This window comes from Entelurus aequoreus, linkage group LG09 (assembly GCF_033978785.1).
Source record: "Entelurus aequoreus isolate RoL-2023_Sb linkage group LG09, RoL_Eaeq_v1.1, whole genome shotgun sequence".
Taxonomy (NCBI): domain Eukaryota; kingdom Metazoa; phylum Chordata; class Actinopteri; order Syngnathiformes; family Syngnathidae; genus Entelurus; species Entelurus aequoreus.
In genome coordinates this window covers 43,142,257-43,162,718 of record NC_084739.1, presented here as the reverse complement: position 1 = coordinate 43,162,718, position 20,462 = coordinate 43,142,257, and the positions used below count along the sequence as shown (strand labels likewise).

At 39.0% G+C, this 20,462-nt stretch overlaps 1 protein-coding gene across 1 annotated transcript; it reads left to right on the top strand.

Annotated features, from left to right (window-relative positions):
• Positions 1 to 1,927: 1,927 nt before the first annotated feature.
• On the top strand, positions 1,928 to 18,501 carry tmem254 (transmembrane protein 254). The gene is made up of 4 exons (XM_062057722.1): positions 1,928 to 2,139; positions 16,478 to 16,581; positions 16,977 to 17,036; positions 17,160 to 18,501. Exons 1-4 carry the CDS (start codon positions 2,053 to 2,055, stop codon positions 17,275 to 17,277), a joined length of 369 nt encoding a protein of 122 aa, XP_061913706.1. The 5' UTR covers positions 1,928 to 2,052; the 3' UTR covers positions 17,278 to 18,501.
• Positions 18,502 to 20,462: the final 1,961 nt, after the last annotated feature.

Genomic DNA, 20,462 nt, shown 5'->3' with positions numbered 1-20,462 from the left:
CGGTCTTTTGGGCTGAGTGATTGTGTGTGTTGATCAGGTGTTTGAATTGTATTGGCGTGTTCTATGGAGCTAGGAGCTAGCATAGGAGCTAGGAGCTAGCATAACACGTACCGTACCGTACGTGCGCGTCACGTACGTAACTTTTTAAAAATATATAAGCTTTATGAACCTTGGGTTAGGTGAACGGTCTTTTGGGCTGAGTGATTGTGTGTGTTGATCAGGTGTTTGAATTGTATTGGCGTGTTCTATGGAGCTAGGAGCTAGCAGAGGAGCTAGGAGCTAGCATAACAAACACGCAGGTGTTATTATGCAGGATTAATTTGTGGCATATTAAATATAAGCCTGGTTGTGTTGTGGCTAATAGAGTATATATATGTCTTGTGTTTATTTACTGTTGTAGTCATTCCCAGCTGAATATCAGGTACCGTGAGTATGCAGCCTTGGCTGCTAAACATTTGATAACTTGACCGTATGTGCGCGTCACGTACGTAACTTTTTAAAAATATATAAGCTTTATGAACCTTGGGTTAGGTGAACGGTCTTTTGGGCTGAGTGATTGTGTGTGTTGATCAGGTGTTTGAATTGTATTGGCGTGTTCTATGGAGCTAGGAGCTAGCAGAGGAGCTAGGAGCTAGCATAACAAACACGCAGGTGTTTTTATGCAGGATTAATTTGTGGCATGTTAAATATAAGCCTGGTTGTGTTGTGGCTAATAGAGTATATATATGTCTTGTGTTTATTTACTGTTGTAGTCATTCCCAGCTGAATATCAGGTCACCCCCGCCTCTCACAGCATCTTCCCTATCTGAATAGCTTCAACTCCCCACTAGTCCTTCACTTGCACTTTACTCATCCACAAATCTTTCATCCTCGCTCAAATTAATGGGGAAATTGTCGCTTTCTCGGTCCGAATCTCTCTCACTTCATGCGGCCATCATTGTAAACAATAGGGAACTTTGCGTATATGTTCAACTGACTACGTCACGCTACTTCCGGTAGGGGCAAGCCTTTTTTTTATCAGATACCAAAAGTTGCAATCTTTATCGTCGTTGTTCTATACTAAATCCTTTCAGCAAAAATATGGCAATATCGCGAAATGATCAAGTATGACACATAGAATAGATCTGCTATCCCCGTTTAAATAAAAAAAATTCATTTCAGTAGGCCTTTAAATCATGGTACATTTTACATCCTAATTAAGGATGAGCACACACACACATGTGCGTCAATCAAAAGCAATATAGAATAAATAGGATAGTCAGAATTTAAAATGATACAGAAAACAAAATTCATGTTTTTTTTTATTGATGCTAAAGCAGGGGTGCCACATACTGAAAAGTCTACATGCGGGGGACATTTTGATGTTTGTATTAATTGTAAAGAAAATAAATGAAAAATAATAATTGAACATGCTTGAAACAGATTTTACGTTGTTAGCTTTGCAATGTAGATGATAAAGCGTATGTATGAATATTCGTCATTAGTATCAAAATGTGAGCTGTCTCTCATTACATTGTCTTTTGTTTTTTTACATTTGTACTGTTGTTCTTTGGTTTGACTCCCTGCGCTAAAGTATTACATATTTGAATCCGAGTGGAAATTAGACATATGTGTGTTGGTGTTCTTTGTGTATCATCACCTTTCAACATTTATATTGTATACATGTAATTTCAATGTATATTTTTTAAATAAAATGTTACATTCAAGAAGGCATCGTGAATGTGTCGTCATGTTCCATACGGGATGACGTACAGACTTGTAATAAAGTTCACTACGTAACTACGAGGACGCTCTATTACGAACATAAATAAAAGTCGTATAATTTCAATTATTGTATTCATTTCATACGCAACAAATAAATCAAAGACATCGTAAAATGATGTTTTCCGCTGTATAAAACACAAAAACAGACGTAATTATACGTTAAATATCCGTGTGAATGTGAGTGTGCCTTCCGTGTAAACGTCCGCCCATCCCCTGCAGAACTATAGTTCATGCTGATGCTGCACGGACCTATTTGGCAGCGGGACCAGCGAGCAGCGGCAAGCAACTATGGCTAAGAGTGATGGAAGTGACTATTTTAAAAAAACAAGCCTTTTTTGGGTCGTCTCCGTAACGTTCGGACTGGTGTATTTCACCGTAAGTACAATCAAATATGTTCATTTTGCTGTCGTCGAAAAGTTTTATCATCCCCGGGTCACATACAAGTACTTTAAATGTCGGCAGCATCTTGTAAATGTGTATATATTTGTATGAATCTCCATTTTTATTTTGATATTTAGCTTCCGAGGCCATTGTCATTATTTGTTGATCGATAACATTTTTATCTTATCTGATTCATTCTGCCATGAAAGAAAAGATTAAAGTCCAAAGTGCAAGTGAACGTCCCATCGTAGCAGTTCGCCCCCAGTTTACTTGTTTCCAATACTCAGAACCCTGTTCGAAATTTGACACATTTAAGATAGGCTGTCATCCATGCTTCTTTGAAATAACATAAAACGTTGGAATATAAACATGGCGGTTCTTCTTTAGTGCTGCGATACTGGGTGCATTTCAATGCGGTCCAGCATTATATGTGTGCTCTTTGTTGTGTTGCCACGTTGCCGATGCACCGAACCAAACACTCTGTAGAATTGCCTGAACGCGAATGCAGTTCTTACATGAATGATACTTTTCTCCCACATCTCGCTGTCCTGCGTGACTTTCTAACGACCAGCTGAATAAAGGACTAGAGTTCTGGACACAGGGGCCCAACTTACAATGACCCTTTTGTACAGCAGCCATTGTGCACATCAACACAACAGGTGGACCCAAAATGTTGAAAGCCATAATTGGACCAAAACTACAAAAACAAAAAATTTGTCTGGAGCCGCAAAAAATTAAAAGCCTTATAATGAAGGCAACACATGATGTGTCTATATTAGCCAACTATCAAAATGACTTTAAAAGTCTTATATATGTGTTATAATGTAGGCAACACATGATGTGTCTATATTAGCCTACTATCAAAATGTCTTATATAAGTGTTGTAATGAAGGCAACACATAATGTAAGTCTATATTAGCCTACTATCAAAATTACTTTAAAAGTCTTATATAAGTGTTATAATGAAGGCACCACATCATGTAAGTGTCTATTAGTGATGGGTCCAGCAACACCGATGCATCGGCGCATGCGTCGAGCTCATAGAGCGATACCCTGTGTCGGTGCGCGTATCGCTTTTAGAAAGTCACGTGACCGAACACGAGCTGTTTTGGTCACGTGACCGCTCATGAGCTGTTCTGGTCACGTGACCGCTCATGAACTGTATCGTACTGACGCCTGCGCGCCAAACTGTGTTTATTAGAAAGCGGCGCAATGCGTGTTGTTGACGAACACCATTAGGGCCGCTTGTTGTCACTGTCACTCAAAGTTGCATTTCAAAATTACACAGAATAAATGTGTTTATTTTGTTTAGAATTCAGACGGGTTTGATTTGGTGCGCGGCATATATTGGCTGTGCGGCGCACGGTGTGCGCGGAGGACGCTTGAGCACTGCGCAATTGCGCAGGCGCGCACCTTAGAGGGAAGGTTGCTCACAGGGCACAGAGGAGGCGTCAGTGCGATACAGTTCGCGTATCGGTCACGTGACCAAAGCAGCTCATGATCGGTCACGTGACTTTCTAAAAGCGGTACGCGCACCGACAACAGGGTTTCGCTCTATGAGCTCGACGCATGCGCCGATGCATCTGTGTGGACCCATCAGTACTGTTACTAGAGAAGGTACAGGAATGACGGCGTGGCGAAGTTGGTAGCGTGGCTGTGCCAGCAATTGGTTACTGGGGTTCAATCCCCACCTTCTACCATCCTAGTCATGATACATGTTCACATTATTTGACTGTATCTAAAAAATATATTTTTATTTAAATGAAGATATGAAATAATCCTAAATGAAATACAATGACTTGGTTTATATTATTGTATATACTAGGTCATAATATCAGTGTCAGTTGAGTCGGTCCATAGGTTGCCTGTAGGGATTTTTAATGTCCAACAGATGTCAGTATTTAGTGACACAGTATCGACACAGTATCAATACAGTTTTGCAATGTGTCGAAACGCTTCATGAGGCCTCACCAACCCATCACTAGTGTCTATATTAGCCAACTATCACAATTACTTTAAAAGTCTTATATAAGTGTTATAATGAAGGCAACCCATGATGTAAGTATCTATACTAACCTACTATCAAAATGACTTTAGAGATAATGAAGGCAACACATGATGTAAGTCTATATTAGCCTACTATCAAAATGACTTTAAAAGTCTTATATAAGTGTTATAATGAAGGCAACACATCAGAATCAGAATCGGAATAGTTTTATTGCCATTGTTTGAGAACGGGTTCACAAACTAGGAATTTTTCTTGGTGCAAACGTGCGACATAAAACACATAACACATAACACATATTTGGTAATAAAAAGAGCTGTATCTGAGCTATCAGATAGACTTAGAAGGAATTCAAGGAGCTACTGTTAGGAGTTATTGTTCATTTGCCTGATGGCCGAGGGGAAAAAACTGTTCAGGTGGCGGGAGGTGTGGGTCTGGATGGAGCGTAGTCTCCTGCCTGAGGGGAGAGGGGAGAATATTGTGTGTCCAGGGTGAGAAGAGTCAGCTGTGATCCGACCCACACGCCTCCTGGTCCTGGAGGGATGGGAGCTTGCAGCCAATCACCTTCTCAGCAGCACGTACGATGCGCTGCAGTCTATTCTTATCCTGGACTGTGGCGCCGGGGAACCACACTGTGATGGAGGAGGTCAGGATGGACTCTATGATGGCTGAGTAAAACTGCACCAGCATCTCGGTCGGCACCTTAAGTTTCCTCAGCTGCCGCAGGAAGTACATCCTCTGCTGGGCCTTCTTGATGAGGGAGCTGATGGTCAGCTCCCACTTGAGGTCCTGGGTGATGGTGGTGCCCAAGAAACGGAAGGAGTCCACAATGGGGACGGGGGTGGGAGAGTCAATCAGGGTGAGGGGGGATGGTGGGGCTGTGACTTTCCTGAAGTCCATGATCATCTCCACTGTTTTCTGGGCGTTCAGCTCCAGGTTGTTGAGGCTGCACCAGGACGTCAGCCAGTCCACCTCTCTCCTGTAGGCGGACTCATCGCCATTCGAGATGAGCCAGATGAGGGTGGTGTCATCCGCAAACTTGAGCAGTTTTGCGGATTGGTGACTGGAGGTGCAGCAGTTTGTATACAGGGAGAAGAGCCAGGGGGGGAGTACACAGCCCTGAGGAGTACCAGTGTTTGTGGTTCGACTGTCCGAGACAATCTTCCCCAGCCGTATGTGCTGTCTTCGGTCTGTCAGGAAGTCATTAATCCAACTGCAGAGGGAGTCGGGCACGCTGAGCTGGTAGAGCTTGTCTCGTAGCAGTGCAGGGAGGATGGTGTTGAAGGCAGAGCTGAAGTCCACAAACAGGATCCTAGCGTAGGTTCCTGGGGAGTCCAGATGCTCCAGGATGAAGTGGAGGGCCAGGTTCACTGCATCATCCACAGACCTGTTGGCTCTGTAGGCGAACTGCAGTGGGTCCAGGAGGGGGGCGGTGATGTCCTTGAGGTGGGGCAGGACCAAGCGCTCAAAGGACTTCATGACCACAGACGTCAGCGCGACCGGCCTGTAGTCATTTAGTCCTGTGATCCGTGCTTTCTTGGGTACAGGGACAATGGTGGAGGTCTTAAAGCAGGACGGCACGCGGCATAGCTCCAGAGAGGTGTTAAAAATGTCAGTGAAGACAGGAGCCAGCTGGTCCGCACAGTGTCTGAGAGTGGAGGGGGAGACACCATCCGGCCCGGGGGCCTTCCGCGTATTCAGCTTCAAGAACTGCCGGCGTACATCCTCTTCTTTGATGAAGAGGGTCTTTACAGTCTTATGATGTTTTTGGATTCCTGTGATGTCATTGGAGTCCTTTGAGTCCTTTAACTTCTTTAATGAAGTGCTGGCATTGGTGGGGAGGGTGATGGTGGGGGGAGCATGGCTTTGATGAGCTGAAGGCCGTTCATGGCGACAGTAATGATGTGTCTATTAGCCTACTATCAAAATTACTAAAAGTCTTATATGAGTGTTATAATGAATACAACACATGATGTAAGTGTCTATATTAGCCTACTATCAAAATGACTAGAGTTATAATGAAGGCAACACATGATGTAAGTGTCTATATGAACCTACTATCAAAATGACTTTAGATTTATAATGAAGGCAACACATGATGTGTCTATATTAGCCAACTATCAAAATGACTTTAAAAGTCTTATATAAGTGTTATAATGAAGGCACCATATGATGTACCGTATTTTCCGCACCATAAGCCGCACCTAAAAACCACAATTTTTGTCAAAAGCAGACAGTGCGGCTAATAACCCGGTGCGCCTTATATATGGATTAATATTCATATTTATTTTCATAAGGTTTAGGTCTCGCAACTACGGTAAACAGCCGCCATCTTTTTTCCCCGTAAAAGAGGAAGCGCTTCTTCTTCTACGGTAAGCAACCGCCCCCATAGAAGAGGAAGCGCTTCTTATTCTACTGTAAGCAACCGCCAAGGTGAGCACCCGCCCCCGTAGAAGAAGAAGCTCGCGGATATTTAATTTCATTTGTGTGTTTCTGTAAAGACAAAAAAATGTCTCCTACTAAGAGACACGCGTACAAGGTTCCACTGACTTTTGATATTCATGTGAACCGCACTGTGGATACAACGGGAGCACGTACGGTGAATATTCGCACCACAGGGAATGAGAAGTCGTCCTACTGTGGTTCTAGCTAGCCATGCTAACGGCCAGAAACTTCCACCCACGGTGATATTCAGAAGGAAGACCTTGCCAAAAGAGAACTTTCCAGCCGGCGTCATCATAAAAGCTAACTCGAAGGGATGGATGGATGAAGAAAAAATGAGCGAGTGGTTGATAGACGTTTACGCGAAGACACCGGGTGACTTTTTTCACGCAGCTACGTCCCTGTTGATCTATGACTGCATGCGCGTCCACATCATCGATGGTGTCAAAAAACAAGTGAAGCACACCGAAGAAGAATAATTCGAGGGATTTGTAGATGAGTAATAACTTCAGAAAGTAAGCTTTAAATGTTTATTTTGTGTGTTGTGTGACACTAACGTATGAGCAACGTTGAGTTATTGATGTTGCTATTGCTCTGCACTATTTTGAGTGTTACTATTTTTGTGATTGCACATTTGCACATTACATTTTGGGAGTGAACAGAGTTGTTAGAACGCTGGTTTGTAATATATTATTAAATTTTGACTGACCTATCTGACTGTTTTTTTTACATTCCCTTTAGCGTAGCGTAGGTGCGGCTAATAGCACGGGGCGGCTAATAGGTAAACAAAGTTTTGAAATATGCCGTTCATTAAACGTGCGGCTAATAACACGGGGCGCCTTATGGTGCGGAAAATACGGTAAGTGTCTATATTAGCCAACTATCAAAATGACTTTAAAAGTCTTATATACGTGTTATAATGGAGGCAACACATGATGTAAGTGTCTATATTAACCTACTATCAAAATGACTTTAGAGTTATAATGAAGGCAACACATGGTGTAAGTCTATATTAGCCTACTATCAAAATTACTTTAAAAGTCTTATATAAGTGTTATAATGAAGGCAACACATGGTGTAAGTGTCTATATTAGCCCACTATCAAAATGACTTTAAAAGTCTTATATAAGTGTTATAATGAAGGCAACACATGATGTGTCTATATTAGCCTACCATCAAAATGACGAGTTATAATGTAGGCAACACATGATGTAAGTGTCTATATTAGCCTACTATCAAAATGACTTTAAAAGTCTTATATAAGTGTTATAATGAAGGCAACACATGATGTAAGTCTATATTAGCCTACTATCAAAATGACTTTAAAAGTCTTATATAAGTGTTTTAATGAAGGCAACACATGATGTAAGTGTCTATATTAACCTACTATCAAAAGTACTTTAAAAGTCTTATATAAGTGTTATAGGGGCAGCACGGTGGAACATGGGTTAGTGCATGTGCCTCACAATACGAAGGTCCTGAGAAGTCCTGAGTTCAATCCCGGGCTCGGGATCTTTCTGTGTGGAGTTTGCATGTCCTCCCCGTGACTGCGTGGGTTCCCTCCGGGAATTCCGGCTTCCTCCCACCTCCAAAGACATGCACCTGGGGATAGGTTGATTGGCAACACTAAATTGGCCCTAGTGTGTGAATGTTGTCGGTCTATCGGTGTTGACCCTGCGATGAGGTGGCGACTTGTCCAGGGTGTACCACGCCTTCCACCGGAATGCAGCTGAGATTGGCTCCAGCACCGCCCGCGACCCCGAAAGGGACAAGTGGTAGAAAATGGATGGATGGATATAAGTGTTATAATGAAGGCAATACATGATGTAAGTGTCTATATAAGCCTACTATCAAGAGGACTTTAAAAGTCTTATATAAGTGTTATAATGAAGGCAACACGTGATGTAAGTGTCTATATTAGCTATAGTAGCCAACTATCAAAGGCTGACGCAAATCTTTGTTGACAGAAATGTTGTATTTTAATTTTTATTCTACACATTTTTACAACATTGGAAATCATTAGTAAAATGGAGGCTTCTCAGATGGTGAGATAACTCCTGGAAATGACTGTCTTAGAGTGGCCAAAGTTATAGATGTGTGTGTCCAAGTTTAAGGTAACGGCAGGCTGTGGTCTGGAACAACGTGGCGCACAAATATCAGAAATGCAACCAATATTAAACACAAATAATGTGTCATGAAACATGCACATGTAAATGAAATACACAGGACATACGTGAAGGAAATTAAATGAGCTAAAATATACCTACAGACGAGGCATAATGATGCAATATGTACATGCATTTTAGCCTAAATAGCATGTTAGCATCGATTAGCTTGCAATCATGGATTGACCGAAGATGCCTGATTAGTGATTAGAACTCCAGCAAATCAATAAAATCAACAAAGTTCACTATTGCGCATTCACGCACAGCATAAAACATTTGGTGGACAAAATGAGACAAATAAGGAGTGGCATAAAACACGTCTTTCTGTGGCAACATCGGAGAAAGTTGTACATGTAAACAAACTACGATGAGTTCAAGGATCGCTGAAATTAGTAGGACAAAACGGTTCTTGCCAAATACTCTCGTCAGTGAAGCATCTATAACAGGGGTCCCCAAACTTTTTGACTCGGGGGCCGCATTGGGGTAAAACAATTTGGCCGTGGGCCGGGCTGTATATATATATATATATATATATATATATATATATACATATATACATATATACATATACTGTATATACAGTCAAGAAAATAAGTATTTGAACACCCTGCTATTTTGCAAAATAGCAGGGTGTTCAAATACTTATTTTCTTGACTGTATATACAGTATATACAAACCCCGTTTCCATATGAGTTGGGAAATTGTGTTAGATGTAAATATAAACGGAATACAATGATTTGCAAATAATTTTCAACCCATATTCAGTTGAATATGCTACAAAGACAACATATTTTATGTTTAAACTGAAACTTTTTTTTTTTTGCAAATAATCATTAACTTTAGAATTTGATGCCAGCAACACGTGACAAAGAAGTCGGGAAAGGTGGCAATAAATACTGATAAAGTTGAGGAATGCTCATCAGACACTTATTTGGAACATCCCACAGATGAACAGGCAAATTGGGAACAGGTGGGTGCCCTGATTGGGTATAAAAATATATTCCATGAAATGTTCAGTCATTCACAAACAAGGATGGGGCGAGGGTCACCACTTTGTCAACAAATGCATGAGCAAATTGTTGAACAGTTTAAGAAAAACCTTTCTCAACCAGCTATTGCAAGGAATTTAGGGATTTCACCATCTGCGGTCCGTAATATCATCAAAGGGTTTAGAGAATCTGGAGAAATCACTGCACGTAAGCAGCTAAGCCCGTGATCTTCGATCCCTCAGGCTGTACTGCATCAACAAGCGAAATCAGCGTGTAAAGGATATCATCACATGGGCTCAGGAACACTTCAGAAACCCACTGTCAGCAACTACAGTTGGTCGCTACATCTGTAAGTGCAAGTTAAAACTATCCTACGCAAGGCGAAAACCGTTTATCAACAACACCCAGAAACGCCGTCGGCTTCGCTGGGCCTGAGCTCATCTAAGATGAACTGATACAAAGTGGAAAAGTGTCTGTGGTCTGACGAGTCCACATTTCAAATTGTTTTTGGAAACTGTGGACGTCGTGTCCTCCGGACCAAAGAGGAAAAGAACCATCCGGATTGTTATAGGCGCAAAGTTGAAAAGCTAGCATCTGTGATGGTATGGGGGTGTATTAGTGCCCAAGACATGGGTAACTTACACATCTGTGAAGGCGCCATTAATGCTGAAAGGTACATACAGGTTTTGGAGCAACATATGTTGCCATCCAAGCAACGTTACCATGGACGCCCCTGCTTATTTCAGCAAGACAATGCCAAGCCACGTGTTACATCAACGTGGCTTCATAGTAAAAGAGTGCGGGTACTAGACTGGCCTGCCTGTAGTCCAGACCTGTCTCCCATTGAAAATGTGTGGCGCATTATGAAGCCTAAAATACCACAACGGAGACCCCCGGACTGTTGAACAACTTAAGCTGTATATCAAGCAAGAATGGGAAATAATTCCACTTGAGAAGCTTAAAAAATGTGTCTCCTCAGTTCCCAAACGTTTACTGGGTGTTGTTAAAAGGAAAGGCCATGTAACACAATTGTGAACATGAAAAGGAAAGGCCATGTAACACAGTGGTGAACATGCCCTTTCCCAACTACTTTGGCACGTGTTGCAGCCATGAAATTCTAAGTTAATTATTATTTGCAAAAAAAAATAAAAGTTTGAGTTTGAACATCAAATATCTTGTCTTTGTAGTGCATTCAATTGAATATGGGTTGAAAAGGATTTGCAAATCATTGTATTCCGTTTATATTTACATCTAACACTATTTCCCAACTCATATGGAAACAGGGTTTGTATATATATATATATATATATATATATATTATATATATATGCGCTCGCGAAGATGTCACTTTACCGATGATAAATTGCATTTTTAGACAATATGATTTGCCTGAGCGGCTAGGAGACACCGTGAGTAGCAAGCGGTACAAAGTTGATAACAAAAGACAGAATTTTTTTATTTTGTATTTATTTTTTTTATACTTGGGACTTCCCGCGGGCCTGATTTTGGACGCTGGCGGGCCGGATCTGGGGACCCCTGATCTATAACATAACATGTATAACATAAACAGTGGGATTTCTAACAATTAGGAAGGTTTGTGTCAAAATTGTTCTCCTACAGAGAACAATTATCTTAATCTTTTTCCATTTTCACACATCTCTGAGAAAGGTCCAGGGAGCCACTAGGGCGGCGCTAAAGAGCCGTGGGTTGCTGACCCCCGAGGTGCACTAATACAAAAGCTGTTGCTGTTAATATCTGTTTTCTAAATTTATAAGAAATTAAAATATTGATTATTCAACTAGCTTAATTAGTTGCTGATCCCCGAGGTGCACTAATACAAAAGCTGTTGCTGTTAATATCTGTTTTCTAAATTTATAAAATAATCTTTATTATTTTAAAATATTAATTATTTAACTAGCTTAATTATATATCTACACTTTTTAAATGTTCTTGTTGTCTCATTCTTGTATATAGATTATTCCTAATGGCTTGTTGCCATGTGTGCTCACCCTCACATGACAACACCCACCAACAGAAGCTAACATGATAATTTCTCGCTAGAAGTGTGTCTAATTACATTTTAGGTGCTGTACTCGAACAAGACTTTCCTTTGCACTACCGTGGCCGCAGTTGTAAAAATAAATTTTTTTAGATTAGGTCAAGAAACCTGTGGTCCACCACGTGGTCTGTGGATTTTGCAGGCCTTTTTGAAAGGGATCACAAGTTCTCTCAGGGCAGAAGTGTCAAACTCATGTTCATCGTGGCCCACATCACAGTTCCTAGCTAACACAGTAACCGCAAAACATACAGTATATAACTATATACTGTACATGCAGATTAGGGCCGCACACTGAAATTAAACTATGCAGGGGAGGCAACCCTCAACTTTGGTGAGTGTAAAAGCAATATTTTCCCCCAAATAAATTCAAAGTGGAATAGTTGATGTTAAGTAGTTGGAGCCCTAAATGGGCCACTAATTCATAACATTGATTTCAAGTCATTATTTTTGAAGCAATGACAGTTTAAAAAAACATCCCGCTAAAATTATTGGGGATCCAAAAGGGTCCCACTCAAGTGTTACAAATAAATAATATATGTATATATATATATATATATATATATATATATATATATATATATATATATATATATATATATATATATATATATATATATATATATATATATATATATATATATATATATAAATATATATATATATTATTTTAGGGCTGGGAATCTTTGGGTGTCCCACGATTCGATTCAAAATCGATTCTAGGGGTCACGATTCGATTCAAAATCGATTTTTTTCAATTCAAAACGATTCTCGATTCAAAAACGTTTTTTTTTAATTTTTTTTTAACAATACACAACAATACCATAATAATGCAATACAATTTAATTTTGGAGTTCTGAACTTCTAATTTCTTGCAGTGTTTATTAAGTGGTAATATGTCACATTTGTCCCAATTAACTTTATACCCTGATAAACAGCCATATTCAGTGATGACATTATTGATATAAAGAAGACAGGAGTTAACATGTGACAGGTAAAACAATTATGTTGTCACAATACATCGATAGCTTATTATACAGAGAGCCAATATTTATACCATGAATATTATTTTCACTTATTTTTGCAGCTAAGGGTTCAATAACCAAATTAAATAATAATCCCGATGCAGGAAATCCCTATTTTACTCCTCTTTTTAACAAAAAAGGTTCTGAAATATGATAATTGGTTTTGACTGATGCCATGGGCCTTGTATAAAGCATCTTAATCCATTGTATAAAATTATCTCCAAATCCAAATTTACGTAATGTGCAAAACATAAATGACCAGTTTATGCGGTGGAATGCCTTCTCCGCATCAACAGTACATACTGCTGTGGGATAAGGGAGACTTGATCGGGGGCGTGGTTATTTACAGCTAGAATTCACCAACTCGAGTATTTCATATATATATATATATATATATATATATATATATATATATATATATATATATATATATATATATATATATATATATATATATATATATATATATATATATATATGAATATATATATATATATGTATATATATATATATATATATATGATATAAATATGTATGAAATACGTGACTTTCAGTGAATTCTAGCTATATATATATATATATATATATATATATATATATATATATATATATATATATATATATATATATTTACATAGAAAAAAAATTAAAAAATACTTGAATTTCAGTCTTCCGTTGGCTATCCATTAGATGGCAGTATTGTTCTGTTTAACTTCTCCGTTCATTGGGCAGGCAAAGCCTCTATTGTGGGAAAGCGGACGTGAGAACAGGCTGTCCCCACTCAGTCTCAGGTCCGCATTGAGCTGGAGGGGGCGTGGCCTCCAGCTCCGGCTGAATACCGGGAGTTTGTCGGGAGAAAATCTCTGCCGGGAGGTTGTCGGGAGAGGCGCTGAATACCGGGATTCTCTCGCTAAAAATGGGAGGGTTGGCAAGTATGATTTATGTAGTTTGATCATTTTCCTCGACTGATGTACTAACATGTAGTTTATTTTGTACATATGTAGCATCATCTACAACGATACAAATAATTGCTATTGCGACATCTAGTGGACACATTTACAACATCTGTTTCTTTCATGAAAAAAATTCAGGTCGATTTTTTTAATTAGCAAATTCATCTCGCTGGCCGGATAAAACCTGTTTGTGGGCCTGATCCAGCCCTTGGGCCGTACGTTTGACACCCTTGCTCCAGATCAACATCAGATCTATCCGTCGATTATAAGGTTTTTATTTATGTTTTATGTTTGTTACGCAATATTTTCCTAGAAGTATTTCACAGGAGAACATTTCATGTAAAGTAATTGGAGCTTTGAATAAGTCAATAATTCACGACAGCATTGATATTGATTCATTATTATTTTTTAAAGCAATGAGTGTTTAAAGAAAAAAACATCCTGCATGGCAGCTTTGTGTTATTAGAGTCAACATTACACCTGCTTGCTCTTTGAATTAAATTTTTTGTGTTATTTTTTTTTTATAGTTTTAAAATGTGCCGCGGGCCGATAAAAAATTAGCTTCGGGCCGCACTTTAGACACCTCTGATGTAGATGATGGAAAACCTGTTTTGGCATCACAAGTCAAGGTGACACGCAGATAATAAAGTTTAGCCCTACAAATTGAATAGCTTGTTACATCAAATAATGACAGTTCTTAGTTAAGCCTTCTTCTGTCAAAATTGAAAAACGTTTAGCAAGAAAAACGAGTGAACATTTCCAATCTTTTGTGGGCCACAAAATGTTGTAGCAGGCCAAATGTGACTCCTGAACATTGGGGTTGGCACTCGTGTGTCAGGCAAACTAACCAAAAAATGGGCAGGGTTGAAAAACATCCTTTGTTAGAAAGCAAAAATGTTATTTTAACTTGTTACAATGTATTTTATTCTTGCATTTTCCCTGACGAATGAGGTTTTTTCAGTCTTGATGTAAGTGAAAGACTTGTTGTATTAGATTAGTGTTATAATGATAGTCTGCACACATGTAATAACATAAGAGTGTGCTAGCTCTATTTGGCCACAAGGTGTAGTATCGAGCCAAGTGTGCACAACTTCCTTTTGGCATACAAGTAAATGAGCAGCGTAGACAACCGTAAGGCATTTATCATATTTGTACAATAAATGCACCCTATGTTTGATCAATAATTACCATAAAAGGATAGTTTGCCTCCTTCAATACATAAATATAAGCTGAACAGCGCTTTGAGTACCTTGAAGGTAGAAAAGCGCTATACAAGTATAACCCATTTATCATTTATTTATTTATAACTATATCATGTGCCTCTTTATTTCCAGGTGAGGGCGCTGTTTTGCCACTGGCAGCTTTTGTCCAACAGTGCTGTTTATTTATTTAAGGGTAGGAGTAATACAAGTATTCAGCCATGTTCCCTTAGGAGTTTGTTAGTTGGGTTGTCACTTATTATTCACGAGAGTTTAGGATAGAATCAAGATAAAAAATAATAATGAAACTATGAAGTATGAGCAATAATATGGGCTGCTTGAATTGCAGCTGGCCCCTAATAAATATTCAAACAATAAAAAACAAATAAATGACTTGTGATTGTTGGAAACCCTCATTCTTGAATATATTGTAAATCATGTCTGTGTACTGTATCACTTTTTAAATTGAGCTATGGTTGAACATTTTTGTAACCCTTTTAAAGTAGAACTGCATTACAAATTATACTATTTACAGTCTGTATTAATGTTTTTCTGGAGCAGATGGTCATGAGCAACGTCAAATCTGTTATGTAATAATTTCCCTCAAAATGTGATAATTTTATTTCAGTATTAGTATTATATATTTGTTTGTTACATGGGACAATGAACATAAATGAACAAATAACATGTAAATGTGGTTAAAGGCAAATTTCCATCTGTAGTCCCCGGCAGATAGATGTGCAAAAAATCTATTCACATCTGAACCACGATTCTTATTCATCCCAATTCCAAATTGAGCCATAATTTTCCAAAAAATCGATAACTTTTTTTTTTATAAAAACATTTTCACAAATTTTTAGGCCAATCTCCATGCAATCAAAATGAGATTTTCTTACCTGTAACCTGTTTTGAAAAAGTTTATTGTTAGTTCAAAATAATATATATATATACGTATAGTATTATAATTACCATACCAAATAATACATTGCCAGAATCAGTTTGTATCGAGACACAATTCTGTATCGAATCATCAAGCCAGGAATCGGAATTGGATCAAAAATTCACAACCCTATTCATTTTCCTACCCTGTGTGCTGAGGTAGTGTGTCTTGATGGGAAACTTGGTTTGTTTTCCTGACACGAGTTCCTATGAGTCACTCACTGAAGTGAATTGATTACTGGAATCACTGGAGTTATCCGTCACAGAGTTTACTCACACAACTTATCCCACATTCTGCTTTCATTTTGTATTCAATTAGGCTAAAGCAATGTTTGTAAGTGAGTAAATGGAGACCAGTACCTGTGAGTCCTGATTCAGTGTATAGAAAAAAAAAACTCACTCGTTCACGACTCACACGTCTCTATAAAATGTGCTATAAAATGTGCTATGAAATGCGCTATTTCTGTTTTGTTGCAGAAATGATTACTAAAAGAATGTTTTCATTAATTAATGTGTGCAACACAAATAAATACAAATAAAAGACACTTTTGTTTTTTAGTGCATGGTGTTTTCTCCTGAAAAAATACCATTCCATCTCCTTGGCCCGTTTGGTACCTTCTGCAAACACCTTGTGGACAACTATGCTGGCATTATGTACAAAGGGTAAGCGCTAATCTACAAGCTTTGTTTACATTTTGACCTGCAAATATTTACCCAGAGCGACCTCATTTTTTTGTACTAAAGTATTCCTTTGTGTTAAAATTGCACACAATTTACACATTGGGCTTCTTCAAATGAAACACTGTTCAATCAGAGCGTGTCGCTTCCACAAAAGTCACCTGACGGCCCACTTTCCCAGTGAGGGGATAATGCTGGTGAAGTCATGTGACTTTTTAATGGGCGGCCTTTCACACTTACATCATCTTGAATGGATTATGTAAATCAGGAAGGTCCGGACAGAAAAGTGCAGTGATGCGTGTTGTATATCTAAAGCTTCACTGTAGGTCAAAACTAACATTGGCTAAAAATAAAATGTGTACTTTGATTTCTGACCACAGGTGGTGGGCTACTGTAGCGATCCATGTCGTGGAGGCCTTGGTATCATTGAAACTGTGCAGGTAAGCATGATGTGATGATGACGTCCACTAGATGGTGCTGTTGTTGCATTTTCAGTGAAGCGAAAAGGCAGAGAAAAATGCCTGCTGTAGCTAATCTTGTATTTTGTTTGGACTTGTTTGCAGAAATAAAGGCATCAACACGACAACCAGCTGCTTCTGGTTCTGCCAGACTTTAGTGTTCGGCTTCGCTTCTCTCGGTCTGCTCATCAAGTACAACCCTGAACGACCCAAACAGCGCTGAAGACGACATTTAGAGCGAGCGGAGAACAATGTCTGCCTTTTCCTGGAAATTGAAGTAACACATTCAGTGTTTTCTATCTTAAATCATGCTGTGATCATTCACTGTATGTTTTCTAATGCAGACAGTAGACTATCCATTTAATAATAATATATATACATTAAAGCAAGCATTCAGAGAGGTCTGCTAAAAATTAATGACAAGTTTTCATACTTTTTTAAAAAGGAACTGCACTTTTTTTAAATGTTGCCTACCATTCACAATCCTTATGTGAGATAAGCACACATATATATTATAAGGCATTCTAAATAGTAAATAAATGTGATCAAAAGTCAGCAAACAGTAGAGCCTATGGTAGTTGCTGTATTCTGCCAAAAGGTGCTTAAAAACATCCAAACACCGCCATTAAGGTTTTTATACACACTAAGTATATATGTAATGTAGTAACAGGCACGTTCATAACAACATAATTAAGTATTTTGATCATTGTAAGCATGAGAACCAACAAACATAATAAAACATCACTTACTGTACAATGTCTGCTGTCATTAGGATGCTGACTGTTAGGATGTTGATATATTCCCGTTTAAATGAAGAATGACTCATAATCTTTGCAAAGAAAAAAGGGGTGTGCAACCAAGCGTCTTTTCGTGTCGTTCTAGCCATTTTCGGGTCTAAATTGGATGCCAAAATTGACCAACTTGTTGGTTTACGTCCTCATCCTTCTACTATCGAGGTGAGAGGCATTATTTATGATCGGAAATAAGTAGGAAATGGATGGATGGATAAACTTTCACGAGCTGCTAGACAAAGCCGTTCACCAGCCGACGAGCAGCAACAAGCTACTTAGCTCTCTAGGATCATTTAAATAGTTTCTGTGTTTGCCTATAATAACAATATCACTAATACTTGGTTTATATTCCGATCACAAAATGTAAATTGAATATTGTCGGTGCTTTTTAAAACATTTTTTACTGGGTTTTATGGGCAGAATAGAGGACCTCCCATTGACTCCATTGTAAATTGACTTTTATATATGTTTTAAGCATTGGAATGCATTTAAAAAAAAATACATCCGTCTTCTTGTCTCATTATGATTGTGAACAATAGGCAGAATTCCACAAAAGTGCAGTTCCCCTTTAATGTTTACATTCTGTTTGGAGCTCCTGCTGCAGTGTTGTACTTTTAAAAACACTAACACTTAATAAAGCTCTTACAGTAAAACAAGTTGTTGTTTGTTTTTTTGCCGAAATATGCTTGGTAACCCAAAATAATCTAGATTAAGTGCTTTAAATTAGCTTTTTGACATGGTAGGGGGTAGCGGGGGGTGTATATTGTAGCGTCCCGGAAGAGTTAGTGCTGCAAGGGGTTCTGGGTATTCTGTTGTGTTTATGTTGTGTTACGGTGCGGATGTTCTCCCGAAATGTGTTTGTCATTCTTGTTTGGTGTGGGTTCACAGTGTGGTGCATATTTGTAACAGTGTTAAAGTTGTTTATATGGGCACCCTCAGTGTGACCTGTATGGCTGTTGACCAAGTATGCGGGGCATTCACTTGTGTGTGTGTCAAAAGCCGTAGATATTGTGTGACTGGGCCGGCACGCAAAGGCAGTGCCTTCAAGGTTTATTGGCGCTCGGTACTTCTTCCTACGTCCGTGTACACAGCGGCGTTTCAAAAAAGTCATAAATTTTACTTTTTGAAACCGATAATTTCCGATATTACATTTTAAAGCATTTATCGGCCGATAATATCGGCAGTCCGATATTATCGGACATCCCTAAATGGTACTGATGATGATAATATTGTTATCACAAATGGCGCCCATATTTTTGATCAGTACATGATACGTGTTATTACTTTAAAACACAGGTGTCAAATTCATCCTAATGTGGCGGTGTGTTATCTAAAATAAACACACTGTCATCTTATAAATAAATAATGATAAATGGGTTATACTTGTATAGCGCTTTTCTACCTTCAAGGTACTCAAAGCGCTTTGACAGTATTTCCACATTCACCCATTCACACACACATTCACACACTGATGGCGGGAGCTGCCACGCAAGGCGCTAACCAGCAGCCATCAGGAGCAAGGGTGAAGTGTCTTGCCCAAGGACACAACGGACGTAACTAGGATGGTAGAAGGTGGGGATTGAACCCCAGTAACCAGCAACCCTCCGATTGCTGGCACAGCCACTCTACCACTCTAAAGTTATAAATGACATCCGTCTAAACACAGACTCTGGCAAAACTTCAGTATTAATGCTTTTGGACCTCAGTGCTGCATTTGACACTGTCGACCACTCAATACTTTTGGACAGGTTGGAAAACTGGGTGGGGATCTCAGGCACAGTTTTAAGCTGGTTCAAGTCATATCTACAAGATAGGAACTATTTTGTTTCCATTGGTGACTTTGTATCAGAACCAACCAACGTAACGTGTGGAGTCCCCCAAGGTTCAATCTTGGGGCCGACTTTATTTAACATCTATATGCTCCCACTAGGACAAATCATGCAAAATAATAACATTGACCATCATTGCTATGCCGATGACACCCAAATCTATGTAGCGCTATCACCAAATGACTATCGCCCCATAGATCTTCTGTGCCAGTGCATTGAGCAAGTCAAACACTGGATGTGCCAAAATTTCCTACAACTAAATGAAGATAAAACTGAGATAATTGTTTTTGGTGCTAAAAAAGAAAGGTTTAAAGTCATCCAACACCTTCAATCACTGTCCCTGAAAACCTCAAATAAAGCCAGAAATCTTGGGGTTATTTTAGATTCTGATTTACATTTCGACAGTCACATCAAATCAGTAACAAAATCGGCCTACTATCACCTCAAAAATGTAAAAAGACTTAGAGGGCTCATGTCAGCTCAAGACTTAGAAAAACTTGTACATGCCTTTATTACCAGTAGGCTAGACTATTGTAATGGTCTCCTTGCAGGTCTTCCCAAAAAAACTGTCAGGCAGCTACAGCTTGTTCAGAACGCTGCTGCTAGAGTTCTAACAAAGACCAAAAAATGTGAGCACATTACACCAATTCTTAAATCCTTACATTGGCTCCCTGTACATCAGAGAATAGATTTCAAAATCCTCCTGCTCATATAAATCACTACATGGTCTAGGGCCCAAGTATATCACTGATATGCTCCCACTATATACGCCCTCTAGATCACTAAGA